The sequence below is a fragment of the Coffea eugenioides genome, chromosome 9 (assembly GCF_003713205.1).
Source record: "Coffea eugenioides isolate CCC68of chromosome 9, Ceug_1.0, whole genome shotgun sequence".
NCBI lineage: Eukaryota > Viridiplantae > Streptophyta > Magnoliopsida > Gentianales > Rubiaceae > Coffea > Coffea eugenioides.
The window spans coordinates 31800709-31827548 of NC_040043.1; the positions used below are offsets into that span (position 1 = coordinate 31800709).

Below are 26840 nucleotides of genomic sequence, written 5' to 3' on the forward strand. Positions count from 1 at the left end.
ATGCAATCGAGCACATAATGCAAGAAACATTTCACAAGTACTTTGGAAATAGTTTAGGGTCACTCACCTTCACGGCTCAGAAATCATCCAGCGTATAACATTGCCTTGCTCAAATCCAAGTCTTAGATCACAAACTCAATGCAAACAAATCCCTTCAAAGTTCGGACAGCACTTCCCCTGAATTTGCTAACTTTTCCAGCCATCATGGCTTCATTATTTCCTCATCCAGTCCCAAAGGTACACACACAACAACAAGTTCATCCAATAGCCATTCAGAAAGCTCCAAGTAGTACTAGTACAAGTCAAGTTAGGGAAAAGTCCGGAAACTAAACTTAGCATACAATTGGTGCTCCCTTAAGGTCTGCAAAACAACTCTCAAGTGTTTCTCATGGTCTTGCACATTCTTAGAATACACTAATATGTCATCAATAAAGACCACCACAAATTGATCTAGATAAGGTTTAAAGATCCTATGCATTAGATCCATAAAAGCAGCAGGAGCATTCGTTAACCCAAATGGCATCACGACAAATTCAAAATGCCCATATCTCGAGTTAAAAGCAGTCTTGGGTATATCCTTCTCCAAGATCCTCAACTGATAATAACCCTGTCTCAAATCCAACTTAGAAAATACTACAGCCCCTTGTAGCTGGTCAAACAACTCATCAATGTGGGGCAGTGGGTATTTATTCTTAGTTGTAACATTATTTAAACCTCTATAGTCTATACATAGCCTCAAACTCCCGTCCTTTTTCTTAACAAACAAAACTGGGGCTCCCCACGGAGAATCACTCTCTTTAATAAAACCTCTTTCTAGCAAATCTTGCAGTTGCAATTTCAACTCCTTCAATTCGGCCGGAGCCATTCGACATGGCGTCCTAGAAATAGGGTTTACTCCCGGGGTTACATCAATCTTAAAGGCTATTTCCCGTTTCGAGGGTAGGGACTCCAATTCTTCAGGAAAAACATCAGGAAAATCTTTCACTACCGGCATGTCCTCCAATTTCACCTTATCACTAGGGGTGTTAATAAGAAAAGCCAAATATCCTTGGGCTCCTTTACTTAACAACTTTCGAGCCCGAATTCCTGAAATAAGTGCAGACGAGGCTAATTTTCCTTTTACATCCAGTTTCAGGGTTGCTTCTCCTGGAATACGCAACTCCACAACCTTAGTCCTACAGTTTAGCTGAGCATTATAACGGGCTAACCAATCTATTCCTAAAATTACATCGTATCCCTTAATCATCAATCCCATCAAATCAGCCGATAATTTTCGTTCCCCAATCCAGATTTCACAACCTTGATACACCAAATTAGCAATTAGACTTTGGTCCCCAGTAGGCGTTTTAACCTCTAGATCATATGGTAACTTAATTGGTTTCAAGTCTATCCCACTCATTGAATTAGGGTTTACAAAAGAATGTGTAGCACCTGGATCAATTAAAACCCTAGTTAAACGGTGAAAGATCGGAATCGTACCTTCTACCACCTCAGTTGCTTCAGGAACTTGTTGATAGTCCAGTGCATAAACCCTAGCCGGTACTTTCGGTCGACTCCCTCCGGCACTAGTTTGCTTAGAAGCTGACTTTTCTGGCCTTTGGGTATCACCTCCCGTCTTTATTTTATTTGGACAGTTCGCAAGCTGATGCTCGGTACTACCACAAGCCAGGCACTTCCCAGACTTTCTCCAACAATCACTTTCAGAATGATTTGATTTTCCGCAGTAACCACATGAAACTTGAGGGGTCACCGCTGAACCGCTAGAAGGTGCCCTTCTTGCTTGTGTCGGTCCACTACGACCTCCTCTAGATAAAGCTCCTCTCGAAGGCCCAGCAGTCCTTGGTCCTCCCATTCCTTTTCCCATTTTGGAAGGCTGCGTACTTTTACTAGCTTGTCCAGAAGCATGGCTAGAAAAATTTCTCTTTCTGCTATGGAAGTCTCTCACTTGAGACCTTGCACTTTCAACCCTTTGTGCCTTCTCTAAAGCCTCAGTAAATGTAGAGATTTGGGCTGCAGCCAGGCCCTCTTGTATCTCCACATTAAGTCCCTGAACAAACCATCTGATCCTTTTCCGCTCATTGGTCACCAGTTCGGGAGCATACTTTGAAAGTTTAGTAAATTTTCCTTCATACTCTGCTACACTAAGGGTTCCCTGTTTTAGCTTGATAAATTCATCCTCCCTCTTTTCTTGGATTAAGGGCGGAAGAAACTTTTCATTAAATTCCCTTGTGAAATTTTCCCAGGTCCAAGGGGTTTGAGTTCTCTCCCATTTTCCTTTTATCAAATCCCACCAAGCACGGGCTACCCCCTCAAATTGGAAAGCAGCGAAATTCACTCGCCTATCCTCAGTGTAGTCTAAAGCAGCGAATATATTGGTCATCCTTTCCAACCATTTCTCCGCCACCTCAGGATCAGGTTCGCCAAGAAACTTAGGCGGGTTAAATTTCAAAAATCTCTCTAAGGCTCTATCCATTCCTCTTTCCTGACCCCCAGGTTGGTTAAACGGTCCAGGGTCCTGTCTATCAGCCAAACGCTCTAGGATATCAGTCATCCTATTAATGGCAGTAGCCACTTGATTACCCTCAATATTTTCCTAACCTTGGATCGGTGCAGTTGCCGATCCCTGGTCACCCCCTTGAGGTTGGGCCTGTCTAGTCCCTCGCCCACGACCTCGACCACGGTCTCGACCACGACCTCGACCACGGTCTCGACCACGACCACCTCTTAGTCCTTCCATGACCTAGGCGTGCCTAGTGCAAGAAATAAATAAATTATGTGATGCAAAATAGAAAGCAGGAACCAATCAAGAAAACATTGGAATTAACAATAATTTACATTAATTAGCATACCCAATTCATACAATTAGCAAGTCATGGGGTAGTCATAAAAGTATAGCACACAGGTGCCATAAAAGTACTTTTAGTCACAGAAGACTAAAGTAAAGCTAGTGCCTCAGAAATAGGCCACACAGTCATGCAAAATACAATGGTCTCAGCACTTAGCATCACCCCTGCTAATTCTAGTAAAAAAGTCAAAAGAGGTCGATCAGTCTAGACCTAGTCCGCAGCAGGACTATCAGGAGGGACCTCCTCCTCAGGATCCTCCTCCGGATCCTCCTCAGAATCCTGGGCTACCCCCATAGCCTCATCAACTAGCCTAGTGGCATCAGCTACAATATCGGAACCCCGACTACGGACCTCCTCTCTCAGCCTAGTAAGCTGAGCCCTAGTGCTCCGGAGCTCCTCGTTAACCACAGCAGATGTGGCAACCTCGCCCTCAATCACCTCCTCAAGCTCGGCGACCCTCTCGCCCTGAGCGCTCACCATCTGTCGAAGCTCATCGACCTCAGCCTGTAAGTCTAAGTTGGCAGTCACCAACTGACGACGCTCGTCGTCCAAGGCCAGTACAACATGGTTTGGGTAAGCAAAGGTCACCCTACAAGCACATCGGGGATATCGGTAGATGGGGAGTAGCGTACTCGAGCTTCCCCAGCCAAACCTCGATAAAAGATAGGCCTAGGAGGCGCTATATGACCATTAGCATGGCCATTCCCGTTAGCTGCCGTAACTCCATTTCTGTTGTCCATCCCTGCAACATAATAGCACCTTTTGGGTTAGAAATTTAAATCTCTATTTAGTTCCAATATCCTGCAATGCATGCCTAACCTAATCATTGGTTCATCCCAATTGTCACTTGAGGTAGGACTAACTTAGTTGCTAGCTCGCCTCAAGTATCACTTAGGGTATGACTAAATCATCCCATATCGAGTCTTAAGGGTAGAGTATCTAATATGTTTCCCATATAGATCTCTAACCTAGCGCTCTGATACCAACTGTGACGCCCCCACTTCTCCCTAAGGCGAACCAAAGGGTATCCGCGGAACGCCTGCCTAGCTCTCGCCAGGACTCAAGCAATTCCATTCAACTTATATCCGGACCACACAATACAAATCGATAACTTAGATGCAATAATTGCGGAAGTGTTCAAACTTAATAATAGTTATCCATTCTTCAAACCACCCGTCGATATACATAATACATTTCGTCCAAAGGTTACGTTTCCATACCAAAAGTACAATCCAAAGCCAAAGGCATAAACAAAAGTAATAGCAACCCTAAAACAAAAGCACATCAGGAGGGCTGCTCCATTTTACCTCCGAACTCAACCTGTTAAGGAAAACAAATCTACAGGGTGAGCAAAACGCTCGTGAGGCCAAGAACACACATGCAACCACATAGTTCAGATAACAAGCCCAATAACAATTCAGGTATTATCTTGCAAGTAATTAATAACACCAATAAACTGTAACCAGAAACAATTCAAGGATATAGAAGCTCTCAGGAGCTAAGTTCCACATTTGCCGATGCCGTCTATATATCTTTCCGTGATGACTCTCCGTCAACCGGATTGATATTTTCATATCCGTAGTTCACCACTTACTTCCCATCCGTCCACCATACACCCCTTCGGGCCCGCACTACATTTATAAGGCGATACTATACGAGTATGCCAAGCGAGATCTCTCAATAGATCAAGCTTATCATTTGAGTCTCATGGCTCACCGAGGTTCCCGACCAAGCCCATGCCGGCTCGAGTTCCAAGGTCGGCCTATGAGTTTGGGCGTCCCCCATTTGTCATGTAAATGTCGAGGAGATTCACTCCATCGACGTATGCAATCATAGCATACCATTTCATGTATTCAAGCATTTGATAGGTTTAAGCAGACATTTCAAGTCATGTAAACCAAGCAAATCATGTTAAGCATGAGTCATTCGTTTCAAATGAGAACGAGTGCGATCAAGTACACACTCGACTCCATTTTGTCAAAATCAGTTAAGCTAAGCATGAAATCAGGTGAATCAAGCATGAATCAAGACTTTAGGGTTCAAGTAGGCATACACTTGACACTCACCAAGTTATGCAAGCAAGTAAATTGGAGGAAGAGTTCAAACTTCCACAGTAGGGTCCTCTTGGAGGTCCTCGTGCGTGCCTGAGCAAATAATAGTGAATTATCACCCATATCCCAAATATCGAGGAATAATTCGTTCACTAGTATTACTCTAGGAAATTCCGTGAAAATGAACCTCAATTACTCGTAAATCGAGGTTCGAGAGAGGTTTAATAACATTCAACAATATTTAAGTCTTTATCTAGGAAATCGGGGATAAAACGTTTAGATAATATCAAAAGAATAAAGAGTTCTTGAAAAACTCTATTTCCTTGAAAGTTGGAAAATTTTCAGTTTTGTTATGAATCTTTGAAAAATCGTAACTCACTCGGCATAAGTCGAGAATTGGAAAACTTTATACCGTTGAAAACCTCTTAGAAAGTACTGCAAGTTCCTAGAAGACACTTTTCCATGAATCGAAGTGGAAAGTGCTCAAAAATGAGCCTAAAGTTGCTGTTCCAAATCACCCAGGATTGAGCCGGGGTTGGTTTTTCGCTAACTTTGAAAATTCGGCAGAATTCACTCGTTGCAAACCAGCCCTTGAAATTTATAGCTCAATTAGAGGTGGAAGTAAGGTTTAGGTCAGAACAAACGGATTGAGAATCGGAGTTTCGAGCACCAAGATATGGTAGCTCAAAGTTAGGAAAAATTCAAGACTGTTACAAAATTTCCAGATTTGGTTCCAACTTTGGACCTTTCATTAAGTGTCGAAACGGACTTGGATTGACACCAAATCTTGCAGTATAATACTCCCATATGACAGGTATCTCTCTATCAAATTTCATGGAAAAATACCCTCGGAAGGGTGGTCATTCAATCAACCAAAGTTTGGAAAAATCCTTAAGGCAATCTGTCCAAATCTAAGATTTTCAAAACGAGCAATCGCCGTATTTTGATCATAACTCTCTCAATTTAAACTCGGAATTGGGAATGGTTGATAGTTTAGAAAATAAATTCATAGGGCTAAAATATCACAGAAGAAATTGTTTCCAAATTCGGCACCCATCTGGTTCAAATTCGGGCATCAAGTTGCTGCCTGAACACTTCATTCCAGATGAACAGAGCAACAGGACAGCGAACTTAAAACATTTGGTTCGGCTTGCTCACAAAGAATCAGAACGTGCATTATATACCAAATTAAAGCCAGGAATGTCTAGTTTCCAACGCCACCAACAGCACATGATTTCGACATCCGAGGACAGAGTTATAGCCAAAATACTACCACTGGTCAGAATCATACGCGAACAGTTTTCCAGACTTGCTAGTTTCTCAAGAAAAATTCATTTGCTCAATCAAACATCAATATTTTCTAATGAAATTTTTCACACATCTAATACATCCTATAAACATCCAATTCAAGCCATTAGACCATTAAAAATTGGCCTGGAAATGGCCGAACAGAGCAGGGGCAAAATGGTCAAGTTTGGCCCTTGCTCTCTACGTGAGTTTTCTAGCAGTTTCCTTCAACAAATCCATAACTTAAACACTAATCTGATATCATAAACTTCATCAAGCACAGAATCAGCAACAACCCAAGAGTGGGAATTCATAGAGCCCACTTTTCCAACAATACAAGCTACTAGAGTGACGATTCTAGCTCAAATGCATAAATCAAACTTCATAAAACAAGTTTAAGGAGTTAGATGGCTACCTACTTTGATGGCTGTTCAGATCAGAAAATTTCGGTCCCTATGAAGCCTGAAGACAGCCGTGAAACTCCTCCCTTTTCCAGCCTAAGTTGTTGTCCGAGTATTGAGCTAGTTGTAGTTAAATTTTGAGAGAATTTGGTGGAAGTTTGATAGTGATTTGCATGGCTTTGGAAGAAAGAAATGGTGAGAGTCTTTGGTTGTTTCTCTGCAGCAGCTGGCCGACTATGAAGCTAGAAGAAAGGAAATGAATTGCGGTTCTGATGACTTCGCGTACGAAAGACGCTTGACGTCTATTATATTAATTACGTCAAATCAATTATAACTAGTGTCCTACGTGCGCGTTTTGTATCCGATTTCTCTTACGTTTGTTGCACTAGTGCACTAAACCTCTAGGGCCCTTACATTCATATAAATATTATTCATTCTTAATTGTCCCAAAATAATGGTCCAAAGTCCCTCAATTAAGCGCGCACGTGAAAACACGTATTTCTAATTTAGGCGTAATAAAAATTAAAACCTTTGAAAAATTCTTATAACGATCGTACCACTAGTTATTACTTGTGTGTTTAAACCTAAAATTGTCTATTTTAGGTCCATTGTATAGGTCTTAAATTTTTAGCTTATTGTAATCCCAATTGGCTAAAGTTTTTAGACACGTTTCCACTTTTTCGCTAAATAGGCTTATAAGAAAATACTTATTTATTTATCTATGTTTTTATTTTATTATTTTTAAAATGAGACACTTTAGAAATATAACGAACTATAAAATCATGTACTTAGGTCTAATAGGCTAGAAAATATTATTCGTGGCAAAAATCCAAATAAATAATTATTTTAGCCAAAATTAGGGATTTTAAAATAATGGAATTTTCGAATCCTCACATTCAGACCATGAGGGTATTGCATCAAGTGTTAAGCAAATGGTAGAAACAATCGATAGAAAAAATGAACTAACATTTATCAATCCATCTACTTTGCTTAAGAATATAAAAGCAGTTGAAGGTTTGAAAGAAAATTGTATTTACAATGTTTTTGAGAGTCTTGTGGCATTTTTGACTTGCTCACCTGATAAGAAAATTATATATTTAAAAAGCATTGTAACATTGGCGGCTCGAGTGGGTTGATGATGATGACTATATTGAAGATTTTTTAAAATGTCCTGTGCAAACTTGAGTCTCATTAGAATAGTAGTTAATAAGAATTTCTAGTTTTTATATATATATATAGTTAATAAGAATTTCTAGTTTGTCGATGACAATGCATTTTTATGTTTTCTTTATTTTCATTGTATGACGCTGAATAAAATGCTTAGATGTAATAGTATAAAAGTTCATGTTGTTAGTTTCCATTTATTTTGATGAAATCAATATTTACTTTTGATTTATTAACATATCTAGTCTATGCGCGAATGGGGAGGTTTTCAATTGAGTTCTGATTGCTGACGTGGCGGGCTTCCATTGGCCGATTGATGGTCGTCTGCTTCGTGTGAATTCGCTCGCGTAAATTGGTTGTCCAGCCGATTGTTTTTGCTCTTTGTTTGCTTGGACGTCTGGCCTGGAAGTCTGCAGCTAAATTCTGGTCCCACGTGGCTTTGGTTGGCTTTGCTTTGTTTCTTTTGTTTTTTTTTTTTTTCTCAGACCTTTAGCAATCCTTTTTTGCCTTTTGTTTACCCGTGCCAATTTCCAATTGATGGCCGCCCATTCCCACGCGTGAATTCTTTGTTTTTTGTTTGCTCAAACGTTTAGCAATTCTTTTGGATTTTGTTTCTTTTTTTTTCTCAGACGTTTAGCAATACTTTTTTTCCAATTGATTGTTCGTTAGCTGATCAATAATTTCATTTTTTTATTACCTAACACATAACATTTAACTTTCAACTTCTTACAATTATTAACATTTTTGTAGTTTCCAAATAAATCACAATTAATTATCAAATTCTTGTAATTGACACATATTAATTATTAACACATATTTTTTTTCGAATATAAGAGGGGAAGGCATTCACCTATTATTATCAAATTTTCATTACAGCTTTATTTGGTATTGATTCTACATAAACAATCAGCAATGTAGTGTGCTTCCGCTGGTGTCATTTATCGTTTATTCACGCCACGCACCGCGTTTAATTATTGATTCTCCACTATTAATTGTTATAACTATTTATTTATCTATTTTTATTTGAATTCCATTTTTTTACCCAATCAATCACATTTTTATTACCAATTTTTTTATTCATTGTTAATAGCTAATTAATGATGTCATTTTTACTTGTTATTTTTTTTAACCTAACAAATCACATTTAGTTCATGACTTTTTTGAAACTATTAAAAAAAACATTTTTTTTGCCTCTTCACAAAATCGCATTTAGTTACCTTTGTTTTTCCAGATTTTATTAAGAAAATGTTCACCTTTATCTTGGGTTGCCCAACAAATCAAGTTTAATTATCGACTTTTTAAAATTGTTCTTTTTAAATTAGCCCCTAATTTTGCAGTTTTATTGCCAGACAAATTCCTTTTAATTACCGAATTTTATAGTTATTGAAATTTTTTACCTAACAAGCCGCATTTAATTACCAGCTCTGGGTAGTTATTAGCCAAAATTTAGCCTCTTTTTTGGGGTTGCGGATCAAATCATATTTGGCTGCCCTTTTTGCCTGACGATTCGCAATTAATTACCTTGTTATTAATTGTTATTAGTTACTTAATCTGTCTACGTTGCTCTGTCTTGAGAAGACCGCTTCTCATTACTCTTGTCTTCTTTGCTTTTGGCGGGCTTAATAGTTAATTGTTTCATAATTAACTAATCTTATAAACTAACACCCTTAATTACCAGGTCTTTGCAACGGACAAATTTTGCTTGTTTAGTTTGGCTGCATCGTTTCTCGATTTCTTCATCCACCGCTCACATTTCCTGTCATCAGCCTCCAACCTCCTTTTGTTGACAGCTGATTTTACCTGAGTTGAATAATACCTGACTCATTTTTATTATATTACACATCCTTTCTGCTTCCATTTACGCTTCCTCATAAGAGCCTTTGTAGTCTTTTTTGTCCTTTTTCTGGGGTCATGTCTGTAAATCTGCAATCTGCCGTCGCCTCTTCTCGTTGTCGCCCATCAACTCTTTTGCTCCCGTCGATTGACGTTGTTTTCTGCTTTGCATTTGTACAATGGTTATAGAGTTTCTCCGCTTTTCTTTGCATTTGTACAATGGTCCCAGCAGATTTTCTGCTGCTCAACATCATGAACAGTGGTAATTGTGCATCTACTCCTTTCTCTACCCTTTTCTATTGCTCTTGTTTCTTTGCTAGAGAGAAAGAGCTACCTCATAAACATTGTTCTTCGTTTTCTTTAGCTATTTTGAACCTTCCTTTTCCTGATTTAATGCCTTGGTTCCGATTTGCACTGGTAATGTAATGATTCCGATTTTACAATGGTTCCGATTTCCTCTCAAATCCACCGTTTCTCCATTTTTGTTCTGTATACATTTTTTTCCCCTTGATTAAATTTTCTCTCATTCTCTGATAAGTTTCATATTTTTTGTCACAGGTTGAGAGGTCAGACTATTAACTAAACCATGAAGAAATGTGGAGATTGTTCTCTAAAGGTGAACACTTTCTCTGTGATTTTTTTTTTGCTTTTTTTGTACATTTTATCTGGATTTTTTCCCTTATATCTCCCTAATAATCTTTTCTGGCCAAGGTATCTGTTGGATAAATAAGAAAGGAAAAAAGGATGCAATCTTTCTCTGTTCGATGGCCGTTTTCTTTCCCGAAATTTGTTATCAACAGATGTGATTTTCTTCGATCTTCAAAAAATCACGTCTAATTTTTTTTTCTTTTGTGATGTTGCGATGTTGCAGGTATGAAATTTAGAGATTTTCTCCATCGTCGTCATGCTATTTTGTAAGTTTTTTCCCCCTTTTGAAGTCCCTTTTCCGTGCCTCTTAATCTTTATTTCCTTTCTCTATTTATTGGTTTTATTCCCCAAAAATTTTTGCCTAGTTAATATCTAAATTTCGCCTATATTGTTCCTTATTTCTTTATCCATGCTTTATCCCAAGACAGGTACAGCCAAGAGAAGATCATCACCGAGAAACATTCTGTGCAATTTTGCTTCCTTGGGATTTGTCATTCTTCATCTCAGGTTTTCTCTATTTTATTTTTTCATTTTTTTAACTTTTGTACTCTTTTTTAAGTAGTTTCTATGTTACTTATTTCTTTCTTTTGGGTCTCTAGAGCCCCCTATACAGAACTTGTAAATGATATTTATTATAGAAGAAAAAATTACTTGGTAAGACTGAAATAAAAGGTTGTTCGAGAAACTGCTGAAAATGGAGTTTTCATGGCTCATCGTAATCGGCTTTTTTTTTTTTTTGTTGGTTATGTGCAGGGGTGCGTTCAACTTATTGACTCACAAGACGATCATATGGTAACCAACCCAAAGTCCCATTTGTGGAGATCAAAATTGCAATGTCAATGACTGTTGAAAACTTTAGTTATTTTTTCGTGTCTTTATTTTTGATAAAACTATTTTTCTTTTTTTTTCCTTGTGAAGTTTTGGTTCTCATTTTCCGGAGAGTGTATATGGATTCTTTAAAACAAAAGAAAAAAAATACTTTTTGTGTTTTCTTAGTTACTGATAAAAGCACTGAAACCTATCAAGGAGCCATTAGTTGAGATACTCGTTTTAAGTACATGTTTCCTATATATTTGTATATGCATGAATCTTGCCTGCCATTCGTCTTTTAAATGAGTACCTTTTATTTTAGGTTTACAAGAATACCATTTTTTGGTTAAATTTTTGTTTATTTTGTTCTTAGAAGATTGGTTTGAGTTCATCTACTGGGGATAACATTTTGGGAATATAATGTGAATATAGAGTAAATATGACAGATTGAGTATTAGCCTGTTAATGCAGAGAAATTTCTTACTATCTACTACCATTTAAGTGGTTTACTACATGTTTCTTGCTTATTTGGACTTTACCTTTCGTGAAAATGATTTCAATGTTTATGGGCAATTAAAAGTTTGGTGTGGTAATATGTTGGTTTTTCCAGTTTCTTTATATTCCTTGAAAAGGTAAAGAGAATTTTTTGCAGCTAAAATAACAAAAAGATGTTAGGATTACTTTGCATTTAAATCCTATTTTCTTAAGTCATCTTCTTTTTATTTTACTTTTGGTTATGTTATTTATGTTTTTTATTCTTTTATGTTATTAATTTACTTTGTTCATGTTAAAGGTGCAAATGATTGAAGATGTAGTCACTCCGAAACCAGTTCATGGAATAACAAACTTTGTAAGTTAAAAATGCAGTCCTTTTTTATCTTCTTTTATCTTGCTTTTGTGTTGAGCATGGTCACTATTAGCTGGTTTATTCTTAATTTCAGCCTTTCAGTCCTTCACTATTTGCACACCATTAATTCACTGTATTGGAATCATAAATACTACTTTGTTTACTATAGAAGGTTTTTTTTGGGTCTCTTATTTTATTTAAGGATTAATCTTTCCTACACTGACAGTGTATACACTATCAGTGTTGGATGATTGACAACTATGCATAATTTGAATTTGAAATTCAACTTTTGCACACATGTCATGAATCTAACGATGATAGTGTATACACCGTCAGTGTAGAAAAGATTTACTTTTAATTATCTTTTATTACAGCAAGAAACGTGAAGAATTATTCAAAGTTTACTGAGAAAAAAAAAGTTTAAGTGGTCAATTTGTTTTAGGCTTTACTCGTCATATATGTACTGATTTGCTCTATGATTTTCTGCTCAGATTTTTGTCAAGAGAGGGAAGAAAGAAAAAATGGTGGTCAATTCTTACTTTTAATCATTATGGGGTTGTACAACTATGCGAAACTTAAATACTTACTGAATTTGTTGTTGACCACTATGCTGTTATTGTAAGAAAACTTTTAAGAATTATTGCCATTCAAGAGGTTTACTCTATATTTCTTTTTTATTTAGACTGTCTGTATTGTTTGGGTAAGATAGCATATAAGTTTTTATTTTAGGATATTTTGTTGCCAAGTTTGGATGCGTTTGACATACACATTGTTATGCCTTAGGTAGTGGACATTTGTGGTGTGCATCGAATAACCATTGCCAAGATTGCTTATTTTGTAAATTATAACGATTTGTTTGCATATTTAAATTTGTGAAATTTACTTTACGGGTTTTATTCCTCATCTCACCATTAAATGGTTAAATGGAAACTTTTGAGAGTACAAATAGAGCTTCATGAAAACAAGAAACTAGATTCGGGCATAATTTTGGTGAAAATGGAACAATTTGGTTTGAAAGCAAGATTAAGGATTCTTTGATTTTTCTTTGTATTAGCTTCTCACAATTGCAACAAATTTCTAATGGCCTTGCTTTGATTATGTTCAGGTTCCCATTTTAAATAGCAAGCGAAATGGGACAAAAAAAAAGAAGGCCATGAAAAGAAGCAAGGAGGGAAAATATGGATCTTCATCAAAACATGTATGCTTTTGTTCACTTTTTTTGTGAAATTTAAGCTGGTTCTGTAAGTATTTTTTTGTTTAATTTTTCCCCTGATTAGAAGGAGAAGATGAGAAGAGGAAAAAGCAGATGAAGAGAAAAGTATGGATCTTCAGCCCAATCAGGTTATAAGTTTCTTTAATTTAAGCAGTTTTTGTAAGGTTTTATTTTAGTTCAAAATACATTTTTAAATGAGTTTTTGAAATGAAAATGAGGTGAGGCTGATGAAGGGAAAGAACAGATCTTTGGTTTGATTGAATGCTTTAAGTTTTTTCTGTTACTTTTTCTTTGTAACTTGAGCAGTCTTCTGAGTTTCTTTCTTGTTTGCCTTTTTTTTTATTTCTGACTTTCTATTATTGAATGTGAAGCAAAAAAGAAAAAAGAAAAAATAAAATTTCATAGTCCTAAGCGATTTTTGTTTTTAAAAAAAAATTTGTGTGAGTTGCATCTATAGTTGTAGAATTAGTTATTAGAATGATTGAAAAATTGGATTTTGATCGACTCATTGTAGATGGTAAGAACTTGAAAGTAATTGATCAAATAATGCTTAGGATCACATCAGATTGTTTTTGCTTTGAGTTTTCATTTTTTGTTGGTTTATTCATTGTGCAATTATTTATTATGCTTTCAATAAGATTTGATTTTGATAAGATTGTGTGAGGATTCTAATAGCTTTCAAATGATAAGGTAGATAGTAGAATCATTTATACTTTTTGGTTTGGGGTTTCATTTCAATTTGTGGGAATTAGGTACCAGAAGAGCTATATTTTGTGTTATCAATGTTAATTATCATTGAAATTGCTAAAATTAGCATTTGTGGTGTACATTTAAAGCTTAAAGTAATGCAATTCAAAGCTTAAAGTAATAAATAGTGCTATAGTGCCACAAAAATTCAAGGCATTAGTTAGACGATTTTAGAATCAAAACAAGGAGGAATAACGAACATCATAGGTTAAGCTTACTATTGCTTTAGGTAGAATAATTTCAAATGTATTGCACTTTGAATGTGTCTGAAGATCTACGTTGTATTTGATTGAACTGTTCCACTGATGATGCATTATCCTGTTGGGTTTAATTATTCTCGCTGGTTTTGGTTAAGATTGTCTTTGTTGCTTTCTCGATTCCTGAGATATGATCCTTTTTCTTTTGTTTAGAAACATTAAAATTACCTCTTGTGCACTTGAAGTGTGAAGATGCTCATGGATTATTTGCATTAATATCATCAAGAAATTTTGTCAGATCTCGTTGCATTTGGAAATTTTGTTTTTTTTCCAAAATTTGATGTTTCTGATCGGAGTTAAGTGTTCCATAGAAATTCAAATCCTCTGATATTTTCTTTAGGATTTTTTTGTTCAAATGTTTAGTAATCTGGTTTATGACATTGCTTCTTGTCTATAGCTTTTAACTTGGAGTTTCGTCTATAGAGTGAATTTCTAAACCCATCGTTCACTGCTCGATAGGTATTTGCGTTCATGGGAATGAGAGGAGAATCAGAATGAAGCTGGAGCTCTCTGATGCTATTAGTCATTGAAAGTCTAGAGTCATTTTGCTTGTGGCCAATTAGAAATACTTTTTTCTTTTCTTTGTCAATTTTTTCAATTGGCACTGGTATACGTTTAGTCTTACTAAGTAGATTTTCTCTTTATACTGCATGTATATGCATTTTATTATTCGTTTGAATATATTGTAAAAGAAACTTATTGCTGTTAAATATCCTTTTCTAGGAACTGACAACTTGATTTGTGGTTTTTATCAACAAAAAACAAACTCATAGCTATTAAATGCCTTTTTTAGGAACTAACAACTCGCTTTCTATATTTTTTCAAGCTATAGTTTTTCCCCTTCTCCTCCTGTGTCTTTTTTTATTTTTATTTTCATTCTATGCAAAAGCAAGGAGCATCTTAATGATCTTAGAGTCTCTCATTATATTGTCTTGCTTTTCTTTAACAGATTATTCATATTCACTGCTTAATAAAACTACAAAAATAGAACGGTAAAGTTTTTGGTGTACCTTCGTGTAACTTTTCATACTTAATATTTGAATTTGAATCATTGGGCATTTTTGGGCAACTTTGAAAATTACACCGCGCATCGCGCGGTGTTCTCCTCCTAGTATATATATATACATACACACGCTAAAAATCCTAACCTATTATTCTGCAACTTTCCTATTAATCAAACACAACAATTTAAATTTTTCTGCAACCAAACATGGGCAGGATACTCTTAATTTCATTTTTCTTTATCTCGTTTCACTCCACTTTTCTCACGATGCACTTTCTTGCACAGACTTTGTGATCAAACAAACAGGGCCTTGGGTTTCTTTAGATTTCCTGCTAGTTTTCGGTCTGCAAGTTCAATAGCCATTTTTCCCCGGTTGCAACTGGTCAGACTAGTAAACCAGCCCGGTCCGTGTCCAAGGCACCGGGTTGACTTGTTCAACCACCGAGTCGGTCTGTCAGTCACAGCAGTCCTCTCTATTTGCTGTCTCCCGGACTTCAATTTGAACCTTCCGAAGACACTTCCAGTCTTCCACGTTCAAAATGGCTTCTCAAGACCACAATTTCCATGAGGTACATCACCACCACCACCATGACCATCACCACCATAACCCTCCCCATGAGTAATTTCTTTCTATTTTTTTCACTTAACTCAATATTCAATTCAAAGTTCGTCTAAATATTTCTTTGCTTTCTAAAATTTGATTGACACATGCAACAGGGATTCGGAAGCAACATCCTGGATAGGCCCAGATGGGAGGAAGTACCATAGCCATGACGGATTGGCACCTCATTCCCACGAACCCATTTACTCGCCTGGCTACTTTAGGCGAAGGGCACGCCCACTTTCTAACAGGGATTTCAATGAGAGAGCCTTCACTGTTGGTATTGGTGGCCCTGTTGGTACTGGGTGAGAACCCTCTAACTTTCCATCAAGTTTATTTCCACTTCTTTATCAAGCTATTGGTACTTCTTCGTTGTGTCTCTTAGAGGTCAATTCTTTCGCTCTCTGCTCTCTTTTGGGTGTTATGAGATTCTTTTGTTCAATTCAACTATGTGTTTTTCATTACTACTTGTTTAGAGTTAACAGCATATTCAACAGATTAATTAACTTCATATATGTTTTTATAGTAGGGATATATGGGAAGTATTGGACTTAGAAGATATTTAAAAAATATTGTTGTTGATTCAGTTTACAAAGATAAATGGCTTGGAAAGATTAAGGTATTTGGTAGATTAAGAAGCCAGCCAGATGGTAAAATTATGGAGCACCATTTCTTCTGGATATCTTATAGGAGTTATGCTGTCACATTTTTAGTTATTTTTTTATGATTATTCAGAGATTAAAGAGGGAGTATATATTGTCCATGTCCTCAAACAGTTCCACAGAACTAAAGGGATCTAACCAGTTATGGATTGCATATGAACTGTCTACGTGAGTGTATGGAGCTCTAGTAGATGGGCATACAAATATTTGGTGTTCAAGTTCTTCCTTGTTCTGCGTCTCTGATAGTAATGCAAAAGTATCTTAATCACATTTGCATAGTTGCGTGTGGTTGCTGGACTATCCTTTTCAAGCTGTGGATTGATGAACTTTCTTGTATATACAATCTTCTTTTTTCGTATTCTCCATGCTTTGTGACATCTTATGAGTCCATGATGGATGTGAACCTTGGAATCCCCCAACCTTCAGTGCAATCATCCAAAGAAAAGGAAACAAGTGATGGTTCTGATATCTGAAGTGACTATTTCTATTTCTTGCAGTTTTTTGCCTGTACTAAATAGAGAGTATTGTGTTAGTTTGACCGTGATGTCTTGTTATGCTCTTTGGATTTAGTTTCAGTCTTGATGAATTTTTGCTTACTCTTTCAGGAAAACAGCTTTAATGCTGGCCCTCTGTAAGTTCTTGAGGGATAAGTACAGTCTTGCTGCTGTAAGTAACAATTCAAATTTTGGGATTTTAGTTTACTAACATGTAAATGATAAAGAATGATAAAGATCCCCTCAGCTTTCCTTGGAGCATTTTGATGACTTTTTTCCTTGTTTGTTGTGAATATCACAAGTATTATAATTCTTCCTGTACGGGAAAACTTTTTGAAACTTCTGCTTCAATATCATAGCACGGATAATGTAAATTTTTTCAGAGAACACACTTGTTTTTATTAACAGCAGTGAAGATTTATTGGTTTTGTCTTGCAATAATTAGGCAAAGATATTCATGAACTGTTGGAAAATATACAAATAACATGTTGACAAGGCTGTATGCATTAAAACATCTTGGTTCTATGTTGCTATTATCTTGTCTTAATTACGAACCTTAAAAGTGTTGAGTTTTTGTTTACGGGTTTTTCCAATTGTTTCAGTTGGACGATGGAAAATTTATGTGGATTAAGTCTTCAAGTGTGAGACATCCAGAGACATGCAAATAAAGCGTTATGGGTTTCATTTCTAGTCCTGCACAGAAATTCTGGAAAAACCTAATCTTAGAATGGTGGATAGCTGACAAATTTTGTGCAAAATGTTTCAATCTTACAAATCTATTTATGTTTGAGCATTGAAGCTTATACATGTTAATGATTTTGCAACTTGCATATGGTATATATTTGACTTGACATACTGCAGTCAGTTACTAAAACTCAAGGTGCACGAGCAACTACTTTTCCCTGCTTGTTATTTGATTAGTTCATTTATTTTTTCAACTATGATAATGTCAAGGTTACTTTTGTATTTTTTACTGTGAAAAACTTTAGCAGTAACAACCATATTTGTCCTGAAGAAGAGTAAATCCAGTGAAGAACAGCCTAATGTTATTCAACCTCTTCTATTTAGAAGTCAAAAAAGTTAAAATGGCAACTTAGCATGTATTTCCTGTTATATTGTTAGTGCTGTAAAGTGTCCTTATGAACCATCCTATTTACTTTGCCAGAAACTACCTTCCATAGAATAAACTATAGAAGATTCATATTATGTATTTGACTCAGATTTGGTGTTTCCAAAAAGCTGAAAACCTTTGTCAGGTTCTATTTTTGTGAGGATGCTTATGAAAAATTTGTTTAGGCTATTTCTCAAGTTTGCTTTTTTCTCCCTCCTATTGCTTGGGCAATTAGAGTTTCTGCTTCCTGTTTTGCTTTGATGCAATGTGGCACCCTTTCAACTGCATGTGAAAATTAATGCAAATGATCTTCTCTCATCCTCACTTTCTTGAACTGCACTGGGAAAAAAATGAAATATGGCTATGACACTTTTAGGTTACTAATGACATATTCACGAAAGAGGATGGGGAGTTTCTGATAAAGCATGGAGCACTTCCTGAAGATAGGATTCGTGCGGTAGAAACAGGAGGCTGCCCGCATGCTGCAATTCGGGAAGATATCAGCATTAATCTTGGTCCTCTTGAGGAGCTTTCTAACTTGTTCAAAGCAGACATTCTTCTTTGTGAATCTGGTGGAGGTAATTGGTATGCCAAATATCTATGATAGAGGTTTTTAATTTTATATATGTCATATAATCTGGGAAGTCACTTGAAACATAATGACCAGAAAGTCTGTAGGAAGAAATTTTCTAATTCAATTTTTGCTGAGTTTAGTAAACCATTGGTTGGCTATTTCTCTGTTGCGTAACCAACAGATAACAGTTCTATCAACAAGTCAAATATAGAGCATCTTGCCATAGAATCCAGTAATCTTAAACTGTCAGCTTTAATTTTTTTTTTGAAGCGGCATTAATCATGCTTTGCCAATTTTCTTTTATCTTTATGGTGCAGACAATCTGGCTGCCAACTTCAGCAGAGAACTGGCTGACTATATTATTTATATTATTGATGTATCTGGTGGTGATAAAATACCTCGAAAAGGAGGTCCAGGCATTACACAGGCCGACCTTCTTGTACGTAATTGAGGTTGCTATATTAGCAGCTTTCTCTCGCTGACGTTGTTGTAATTTTGTATGTCACTCCTTGTACAGAGTCCTTAAATTCTTTTTACTTTGTTATCACTGGTATTAGGTAATAAACAAAACTGACCTTGCATCAGCAGTTGGAGCTGATTTATCTGTCATGGAACGTGACGCGCTGCAGATGCGGGATGGTGGGCCATTTGTCTTTGCTCAGGTTTGTTTGCGATACTTTCAGTCGCATGCTTTGTGCATCCTACTGTCTAGTAACTCTCCTTTAATAAAAAATTGTAATCACAAGGCAGAAATATTTGTGCTGTATCTGACCTTTTGGTACAAAAGCTTTCTGTTTTTTCTTGTTTCTGCAATACTAGGAGGAAGCAATGTTATAAGATTGATATTCTCTCTGCTGAACTTGTTTTTTCTTGTAAGTAGTATAACCAATAAGAAATTCAAAATCTTAAATAGACAGTCGCATATTAATCCATACATTATGCTCGGTCGATATTTCATTTGCATCTTCTCTGTACCTAGATGGTTTAAGACTAGAGTTTTTTTGACATTCATGTAAATCTGTACCTAATTTTTAAAACGGATAGTAATGACATTTTAGAGAGCTAAAAATTTTATCTTTGACAAGTGTTATAAAGAATTCTTACTAGTATACACCCTTCAGGGGGCTGGATGTAAGTCTGTCATGTCAACTTTAGTTCTTCCCTCAATGTTCATTTCATTAAGTTGTCACTGATTTTTCCTTGCTGACATTATGTATGTTCTCAACTGTGGTTTTCCATTATTTAAGTCCTCTATTTACTCTTTCTGTACACATATCTAAGCACAAACGTCTTTCAATGATTTTCAGTACTTTTCACGGGGTTATTGTTTGATTTAAATAGCAGAGGGGGTTAAATGTATCATAAATGACATCTAACAATGGGGAATTATTGTAATCTGAAACAAGATTGCTTATTAACGTGGACCTCAGGGTTATTATTTTGCCCAGAAGTTGTTTTCCTAACTAAGATTCATATGGAGTTTGATGACCATTATTAGTTTCTGAAGTTGAAAGCATGATCCTGAAGTCAATGGTTGCATTTTTATTGTGAAAAGTAAAAACTGTGAAATGTGAAGTTCACCAAAGGATTCCTCTGGAAGTTTCAAATATGTCTATAAAAAGTATAAACCCTCAGGAGCCAACTTTGGCATTCGACTATTTTTTAGTGGAACTCGTCTTGACCCTTTTTGTCTTCCTTTGCACCATAATTCCACTCCTCCTTGTCCCCTTGATTTGCCTCTGTTTTTTATTTCAAAACTACCCTGTTGCACTTCTTGCTCACCAATAGATATTCATTAGGACTTTGATTCCTCTATTTATCAGTTCGTTCATTCTTTACTGGAATATATGGTTTGACAAGCAATAATGTGTTGAAACACATTTATGGATTCAACGAACAAGAAAAATGAAAAAAGTGTTTTTGCTTGTGGAGAAAATGCTTATTTTGCTGCACGTAAGACCAACGTTTTTAATTTGAGAGGAATGATCTCGATAGGGCTGGAATTTACTTTATTTTCGTAAAATTTTGTTGCTGTGATGAAAAGTAGGCAAAGACCTTCAAACCCGATAAATCTTCATGTCAAATCTTGTTGGTTTATTGTATGGGGCCAGTCTGTTTATCTATTGTTGATTGATCTCTTTTGTGCTAAAACTGTTCTGGGAAGTCACATTCTAAGGAATTTGAAACATGTTGATGAATCACCATCTTATATTTGCTGGATCTTCTTGCACCATTGGTATTGTGGGATATGATGAGATGTATGCTCATTTGCATAAATTGTCTTTTGTTGCATCTTTAATGCCTGATTTAGTTATCGAACAACAGTTAAGTTTGGAGGAAAAAAAGTTTAATCTGCATGGAAGCACAATTTGGAGGTATACTGTAATAAAAAAGCAGGAGTTGAAACTATTAATTGATTGCATTAAAGAGTCCCAGAGATTTATTTATTAATTCTAAAAGCATACTTTTGAAAAATTGGAAAGCGAGGCAAGTCACGGGATAAACGAGGGACATTAAGCTCCCTTGGATAGAGGGCCAAAAAATCTGTGGAGGGTTGTGCAGTAACAACTAGCGGAGTGAAATATCAATGCCCTGGGCTGCTATATTTCCTTAAACTCTAAAAATAGGAAATCCTTGGCTCTGACTCCTTAAAATGGTACTTGTATATTTACTGAAACTCCCAACAATAATGATTAATAAGATTTGTGGTCATGAGTAGTAGTTAAATGCCCCGGAAACCACTGCTTACATATCTAATTTAGTAAATTATATGCATCTGCAACAGGACAATTACACTCAACTTGTCAATGCAGTATTGGTGGAACCCTGAGTCAAATTCAGATTTGTTGGCCGTACCTGTATTCTTAACATGAATCAACTGTGTTGGTTCACTAAATGAACTGGAAAGCTTTGAGAGCTGTTGTTCTCTTAGTCGTTATTTGCATAGCTTAGTGTATAGGGCTTCTCTACAGTCCTTGATAGAATTCTCTAAACAGTACACCTACACTGAGTGACTTTTATAGAAGACATGCATAAGCTACTTACATGGTTCTATTTTTACGTCCATATCCCTATTGTTTGATTTTCTTTCTACCCATCAATCACCACACTAGACACAATGATCAACAACTAGTGCCAACACTATCATTACTCACCGCTAACACCCCCATCCCACTACAACTACCACCATTATCACTTCACTTCTACCAACTTCATTAACTATGCAACTCAGGGATACCATCACCACCGCCATCACTCCACCATCTCTGCCACAACCACCACCATCAACAACACAAAGCTTCACAAAACACTATCACAAGTCCACTAGTTGGTAAGGGAAGAGATTAGGAAGTGGAGCATGCCAAGAGGGAAAATAACTTAGATTGGGTTGTGTAAATAGGCAGGAAGCAAAGAAAAAGTGAGGAGAAAGAAGATTACGAGGAGAAATTAAAAACAAGGGCAGGAGGAGACTGGAGAGAGGGACAAGGCAGCCATGGATTTGGGGAATTCACACAGCACATTGCGAGCAAGAGGAGAAATTAATTAGGGGTAAACTAGAAAATTTATTTAGTGTCGTGTTGATGTCACTAGTTTTTTTTTCCCCGTTTTAAGTATAGCTTTATTCTTTTCCAGAATAGCTTGTCCATGTTTTCCCTCTTTCAACGAGACTGTTGCTTGTAAAAGTATTTGGCAATGTTTGACAATTTGCCATATCTGTGTGTTTTGGTATTCTAATTTTTCCTTTTGGATTATCGATGGCTCTGGTAATTATCCTTGACATTTGTCTGTCAAATTTGGAATGCCACCTTTATCCTTGTGCAAGCACTCCTTGGTCTGTGTCTTGCCCTTCACTGTGTCTTGGTTGATCCTCATCTTCACTTTCACCTATCTGAAACTTCTTACTTTTGGTTGACCAACAGAATCTTATTGGAATCAATGAAATGAGTGATACTTTTACTTGCAATAATGCAGCTTGCCTACATTGCATCTGTGAGCTTTTCATTTGTTTGACACTGTATAATTTAAGGAGGAGTTCTTTTACTACACAACATGCACTGGAGTTGGAAATCATTTGGGTTCATTAAATTTATGTTGAATTGGTGTGTAAACAACTTAACGTACTTATAGCACTAAGGTCCAGTGCAGTCTTTGTTTCAAAGCTAGTCTGGTTATCTTGTATAAGCTTACGCCATGTTCAATGGTTTGTATGTCAGATTGCCCTATGCAACTAGTGGGGATGTATGTTAGCTACGTATCTTATTACTGTATCCTATGGCACGTTAGAGAATGTCGTTCATCTATGATTTTTCTAAGCAACCATACTACAAATCTCTAGCATATTATCTGCAGGAAATTTTCATCATAAACAGCATTTTTATCTCTAACTAGTTGACAAATTTGATAATTATCCGCTAACATTGTTGACACATGCACATGCAGGTCAAGCATGGTGTAGGTGTGGAGGAAATAGTCAACCGCATCCTGGGATCTTGGGAAGCAGCAACAGGAAAGCAGCGTCATTGAACCAGATTATGAAAGTTTGTCTGCCAATGCTCACTTCCAAGCTGCTTTTATCCTATTTCCTATTGGTGGTGGGAAATGCAGAGAGTTTTGAATAGGGGTCTAAACAGGCCAAATCAAGTCAGAGCTCTAGCATTTCAGTTTGCTGTTTATTTTTACCAGTTCAAAATAGCTTGTTTAGCTCTTGAGCTGAATTCATAAGAGTCTTAATCGAAATTAAGTTGGGAGTAATTAAGTTGGGAGTAATTTGTAAGTTTCATGTTTCATATTAATCAAGGCAAGCTTGAAACTTCAATAAACACTTTGTTGTTTTCTATGTTTGATTTGATAACCAAAGCTCAAGTGAGTCCTTACTAAGTCTTGTTTGATTCGAGTGTTGCACAACTTTATTTGTCTTAAATTAATCTCAATGGATGTATTTGCAAGCTCTCGTGTCAAAGCTTGAGAATGAGCTAAGCTTGCATAGCTTGACTAACTCAAAACTTGAGCTTTACATTTGAGGTTGACAGCTCATTAACCTTAATCGAGTCTCAGTTTTGTGTGTGCATGATCTAAAACTAAATTAGACTTTGACTCTTTTGCGTCCTTATTGGCAATCCAATCTCTTACAAAATTACATCAAATTTGAGTCTTTTTTTTTTACCTTCAAGTCAGCACCTTAAATACATGTCAGATATACTGTGACTGTATATATGTGCATTCCCAGAGAATTAGCTTAAAGTTTTTGATGAGTAGGACATGTATGTATGTGTTCCCAACGCTTTATCTAAAAGTTTTGATGAGTACGATCAGTATCATAATTATGCAGCTCATCAAATGAAAAAGAATAATCACTAATGCATTTAACTCCACTGAGGAGAATTTTTTTTTCTTATGCTTCAAATTGATTTGTCTACTCAAATAATATTGTCATATCTAACTTTAGAGTTTATTGCCAAAGTAACTCTCCTTCTAAAACATATATCCAAAGTAACCTAATTTTAAAATTTGTTACCTTTATAATTTTTTTTTGCCACATACGTTGCACATGTGTCAAGACAGAGATAGAGACACTCTCTATTTCTTTTTTCCATCTAATATTTTTCCTGATTCTCTCTCTCCTGTGTTTTTTTCCTTTCATTGCCTTTTCCTTGTCAAACGTAATTTTGAAAAGTCAATATTTATATTAACAATATATAAAAATTCATTATCATCCTTGATAATATCAAGGTAAACAAAGATTATTCTCTTATCTTTTTTATTGTGCAATTTTTGGAACATTGCTATGGCATTCAAAAATTTTTTGAATATTAATTCTCTAACAAATGATTTCTCACACCGTGTGTTTGATAAAAAGTCTAGGAGAAAATAATCTAGCAGTTTTTAGTTTGCAATTGAAAACTTGAAAATTTCAGTTTTATTACATCTTGTAAAAGTTTATTTTTCAAAGAGTAAGAAGGATAATATAAACAAATATGATAACCTTGAAGTTTTTGTAACTTTTTCTTGTTATTACTTACAATTTTTGTTGCAATTTTTGAAATTTTCAAATTTAATTTTTGAAAACAATATATGCAATAGGTTTGATTCATTTCAAGAAAAATGTAGAGACCAATCATAGTAAGGTCAATAATGGTAGAATTTGTTTTAAATAATTATAAGAAAATTATCAAGGTTATGCAATCTTATTGTGTCTCTATGATTAAAAAAAATTAAAAATTTTAACTCATGTTGGAAACTATAAACTAGATCAAAACTTTCCTTTCTTGTTATCCTACGTGGCAATCAGGATAATAAGGTGGCAATAATAACATCATTATGGGAATAAAATTTGAAAGTGAATCATATTGAAAATATTTTTTAGAAAGAGTGTTATTTTAGCAAAAAACTCACTAACTTTACTTAGGTAGAACTTTCAGCATTTTACATATTTCTTCATGTTTTTCTCTTTTTAGAAACTTTAAGTTTGCTATGAAGCATCTTTATAATGACTTCCATAAAATTGTAGGTTTTGTTTGGATTCAAGGATTTGATGAAGGATTTGAAATTCATCCAAATCGCTCTAGTTGTTTGGATTGCTTAAAAGGTATTTGGATTTGTAATTCATCAATTACATAACTACATTTTAAACAAAATAATTAGTGATTTACAAATCCAAATACCTTTTAATTAATCTAAACAACTAGAGAGATTTTAGAGGATTTCAAATCCTTTGTTAAATTTCTCAATCCAAATGCAGCTTTAATGAACCAGTAGTACCAAGCATTAAATGATTGGCCGAATTTTCTTGAATTCAACTTTGAATTAAAAAAGAAATAAGGCTAGTTAACTACAGTTAAAAAAAAAATCTATATGAACAAGTTTTTATTCACGTCCTGTCAAAAATCAATTTAAAGTAAAGTGACAGTATTAATAATCCTTTTCTTTAAAAGATTGGAACTTATCTAATTTGAATTGTACGTTGATAATCGACATGAATTTTCAAGGCTAATTTATTTTTATCCTTTTCTTGATTTACTTTTCAAAAGCTATGCCAATCTTATATGACCAACACATAGAATAATGCTTCACTAAGTTTCAGTCTACCACTACTAAATATATATGAAACTTATTAAACAACTTCATAACTGATACAAAAAAAAAGTAACATGCAAATAAAAATATCTTAGAACAAGACAATTCACAATAAAAAATCAGCACAAACACACACATTAATATTCAAAACAAGGAGGAGTTACAAGTGTACCTCCATTTTTACATATTTCTTGCGAACATAAAGTCTAGTTTGAACTAAAATTTATGAGCTCGGATACTATAGAATACGAAAGCAACACTCATTAACTAAAGAATCATTTAGTAAAAATATATTTAGTGGACAACCACACAAGATAAGACAGGATTTATGAGGGCAGGAGAGTTTATTCTCAACTAAGTTACATATAACCATAAAAGAAAGACACCATGCGGGTGGGAGTTTTTTGCTAAAAATAACACTCTTTCTAAAAAATATTCCCAATGTGATTAACTTTCAAATTTTATTCCCAAATTGATGTTATTGTTGCCACCTAATTACCCTGATTGCCATGTAGGATAAGAAGAAAGGAAAGCTTTAATCTAGTTTATAGTTTCCAATAAAAACTAAAAATTTAAACTATTTTATTATAGAGGCACAAGAAAATTGCATAACTTTGATAATTTCCTTATAATTATTTAAAATAAATTTTACCATTATTGACCTTGCTATTATTGCTCTCTGCAATTTTTTTAAATGTATCAAACTTATTGCATATATTTTTTCAAAAATAAATTTGTAAAATATAAAAATTGCAATGACATTATAAGCAATAACAAGAAAAAGTTACAAAAACTTCAAGGCTATCATATTTGTTTATGTTATGCTTCCTACTCCTTGAAAAGAACTTTTACAAAAAGTAATCAAACTATTGCAATTAAGATAATGCTAAAGTTTCTCAAAAGTAACACAAGCCATTAATTGATGTTGAATAAATGTGCAAAAATACTTCAAGTATACAAGATTATTTAATTATGTGATAGAGAGGCTGTGACGTCCCCACTTCTCCCTAAGGCGAACCAAAGGGTATCCGCGGGACGCCTGCCCAACTCTCGTCAGGACTCAAGACAATTCCCGTTCAAGCTTAATGAAATACCAGCCATCACGATGATATAAGTAAGAAAGGAAGGTCACTCCCATAAATAACATTCAAACTTACATCACGAGTTCCAAAATACGCCAAGTATCCAATCCTTACATCAAGTTCTCAAAATATACA

The 26840-nt window shown here is 35.4% G+C and overlaps 1 protein-coding gene and 1 long non-coding RNA gene across 4 annotated transcripts; both read left to right on the forward strand.

Moving 5' to 3' along the window:
• Positions 1 to 10141: 10141 nt before the first annotated feature.
• LOC113782767 lies at positions 10142 to 10737 on the forward strand. Its single transcript, XR_003469854.1, has 3 exons — positions 10142 to 10198; positions 10454 to 10496; positions 10659 to 10737. It is a non-coding gene; the product is annotated as an uncharacterized LOC113782767 (long non-coding RNA).
• A 4847-nt stretch (positions 10738 to 15584) lies between these two features.
• LOC113783077 (urease accessory protein G-like) lies at positions 15585 to 23438 on the forward strand. 3 transcript variants are annotated; one of them, XM_027329105.1, is made up of 7 exons: positions 15585 to 15726; positions 15825 to 16013; positions 16976 to 17036; positions 18352 to 18553; positions 18867 to 18988; positions 19107 to 19211; positions 22990 to 23438. In XM_027329105.1, the coding sequence occupies exons 1-7, from the start codon at positions 15647 to 15649 to the stop codon at positions 23071 to 23073; spliced, it is 843 nt and encodes a 280-aa protein (XP_027184906.1). In that variant the 5' UTR covers positions 15585 to 15646; the 3' UTR covers positions 23074 to 23438. The 3 variants fall into 3 exon arrangements, with proteins under 3 accessions (XP_027184906.1, XP_027184907.1, XP_027184908.1); XM_027329106.1 differs by having other exon boundaries at positions 19135 to 19211; positions 22990 to 23090; XM_027329107.1 differs by having other exon boundaries at positions 19138 to 19211; positions 22990 to 23090.
• The last annotated feature ends 3402 nt before the right edge of the window (positions 23439 to 26840 follow it).

What these genes read in the sequence shown, in the direction of transcription:
- LOC113783077 (XM_027329105.1), top strand. Translation starts at nt 15,647, where the DNA reads ATGGCTTCTCAAGACCACAATTTCCATGAGGTACATCACCACCACCAC. An exon ending in CACCATAACCCTCCCCATGA is followed by an intron (nt 15,727 to 15,824) that starts GTAATTTCTTTC and finishes CACATGCAACAG; the next exon opens with GGATTCGGAAGCAACATCCT. An exon ending in ATAAGTACAGTCTTGCTGCT is followed by an intron (nt 17,037 to 18,351) that starts GTAAGTAACAAT and finishes TGACACTTTTAG; the next exon opens with GTTACTAATGACATATTCAC.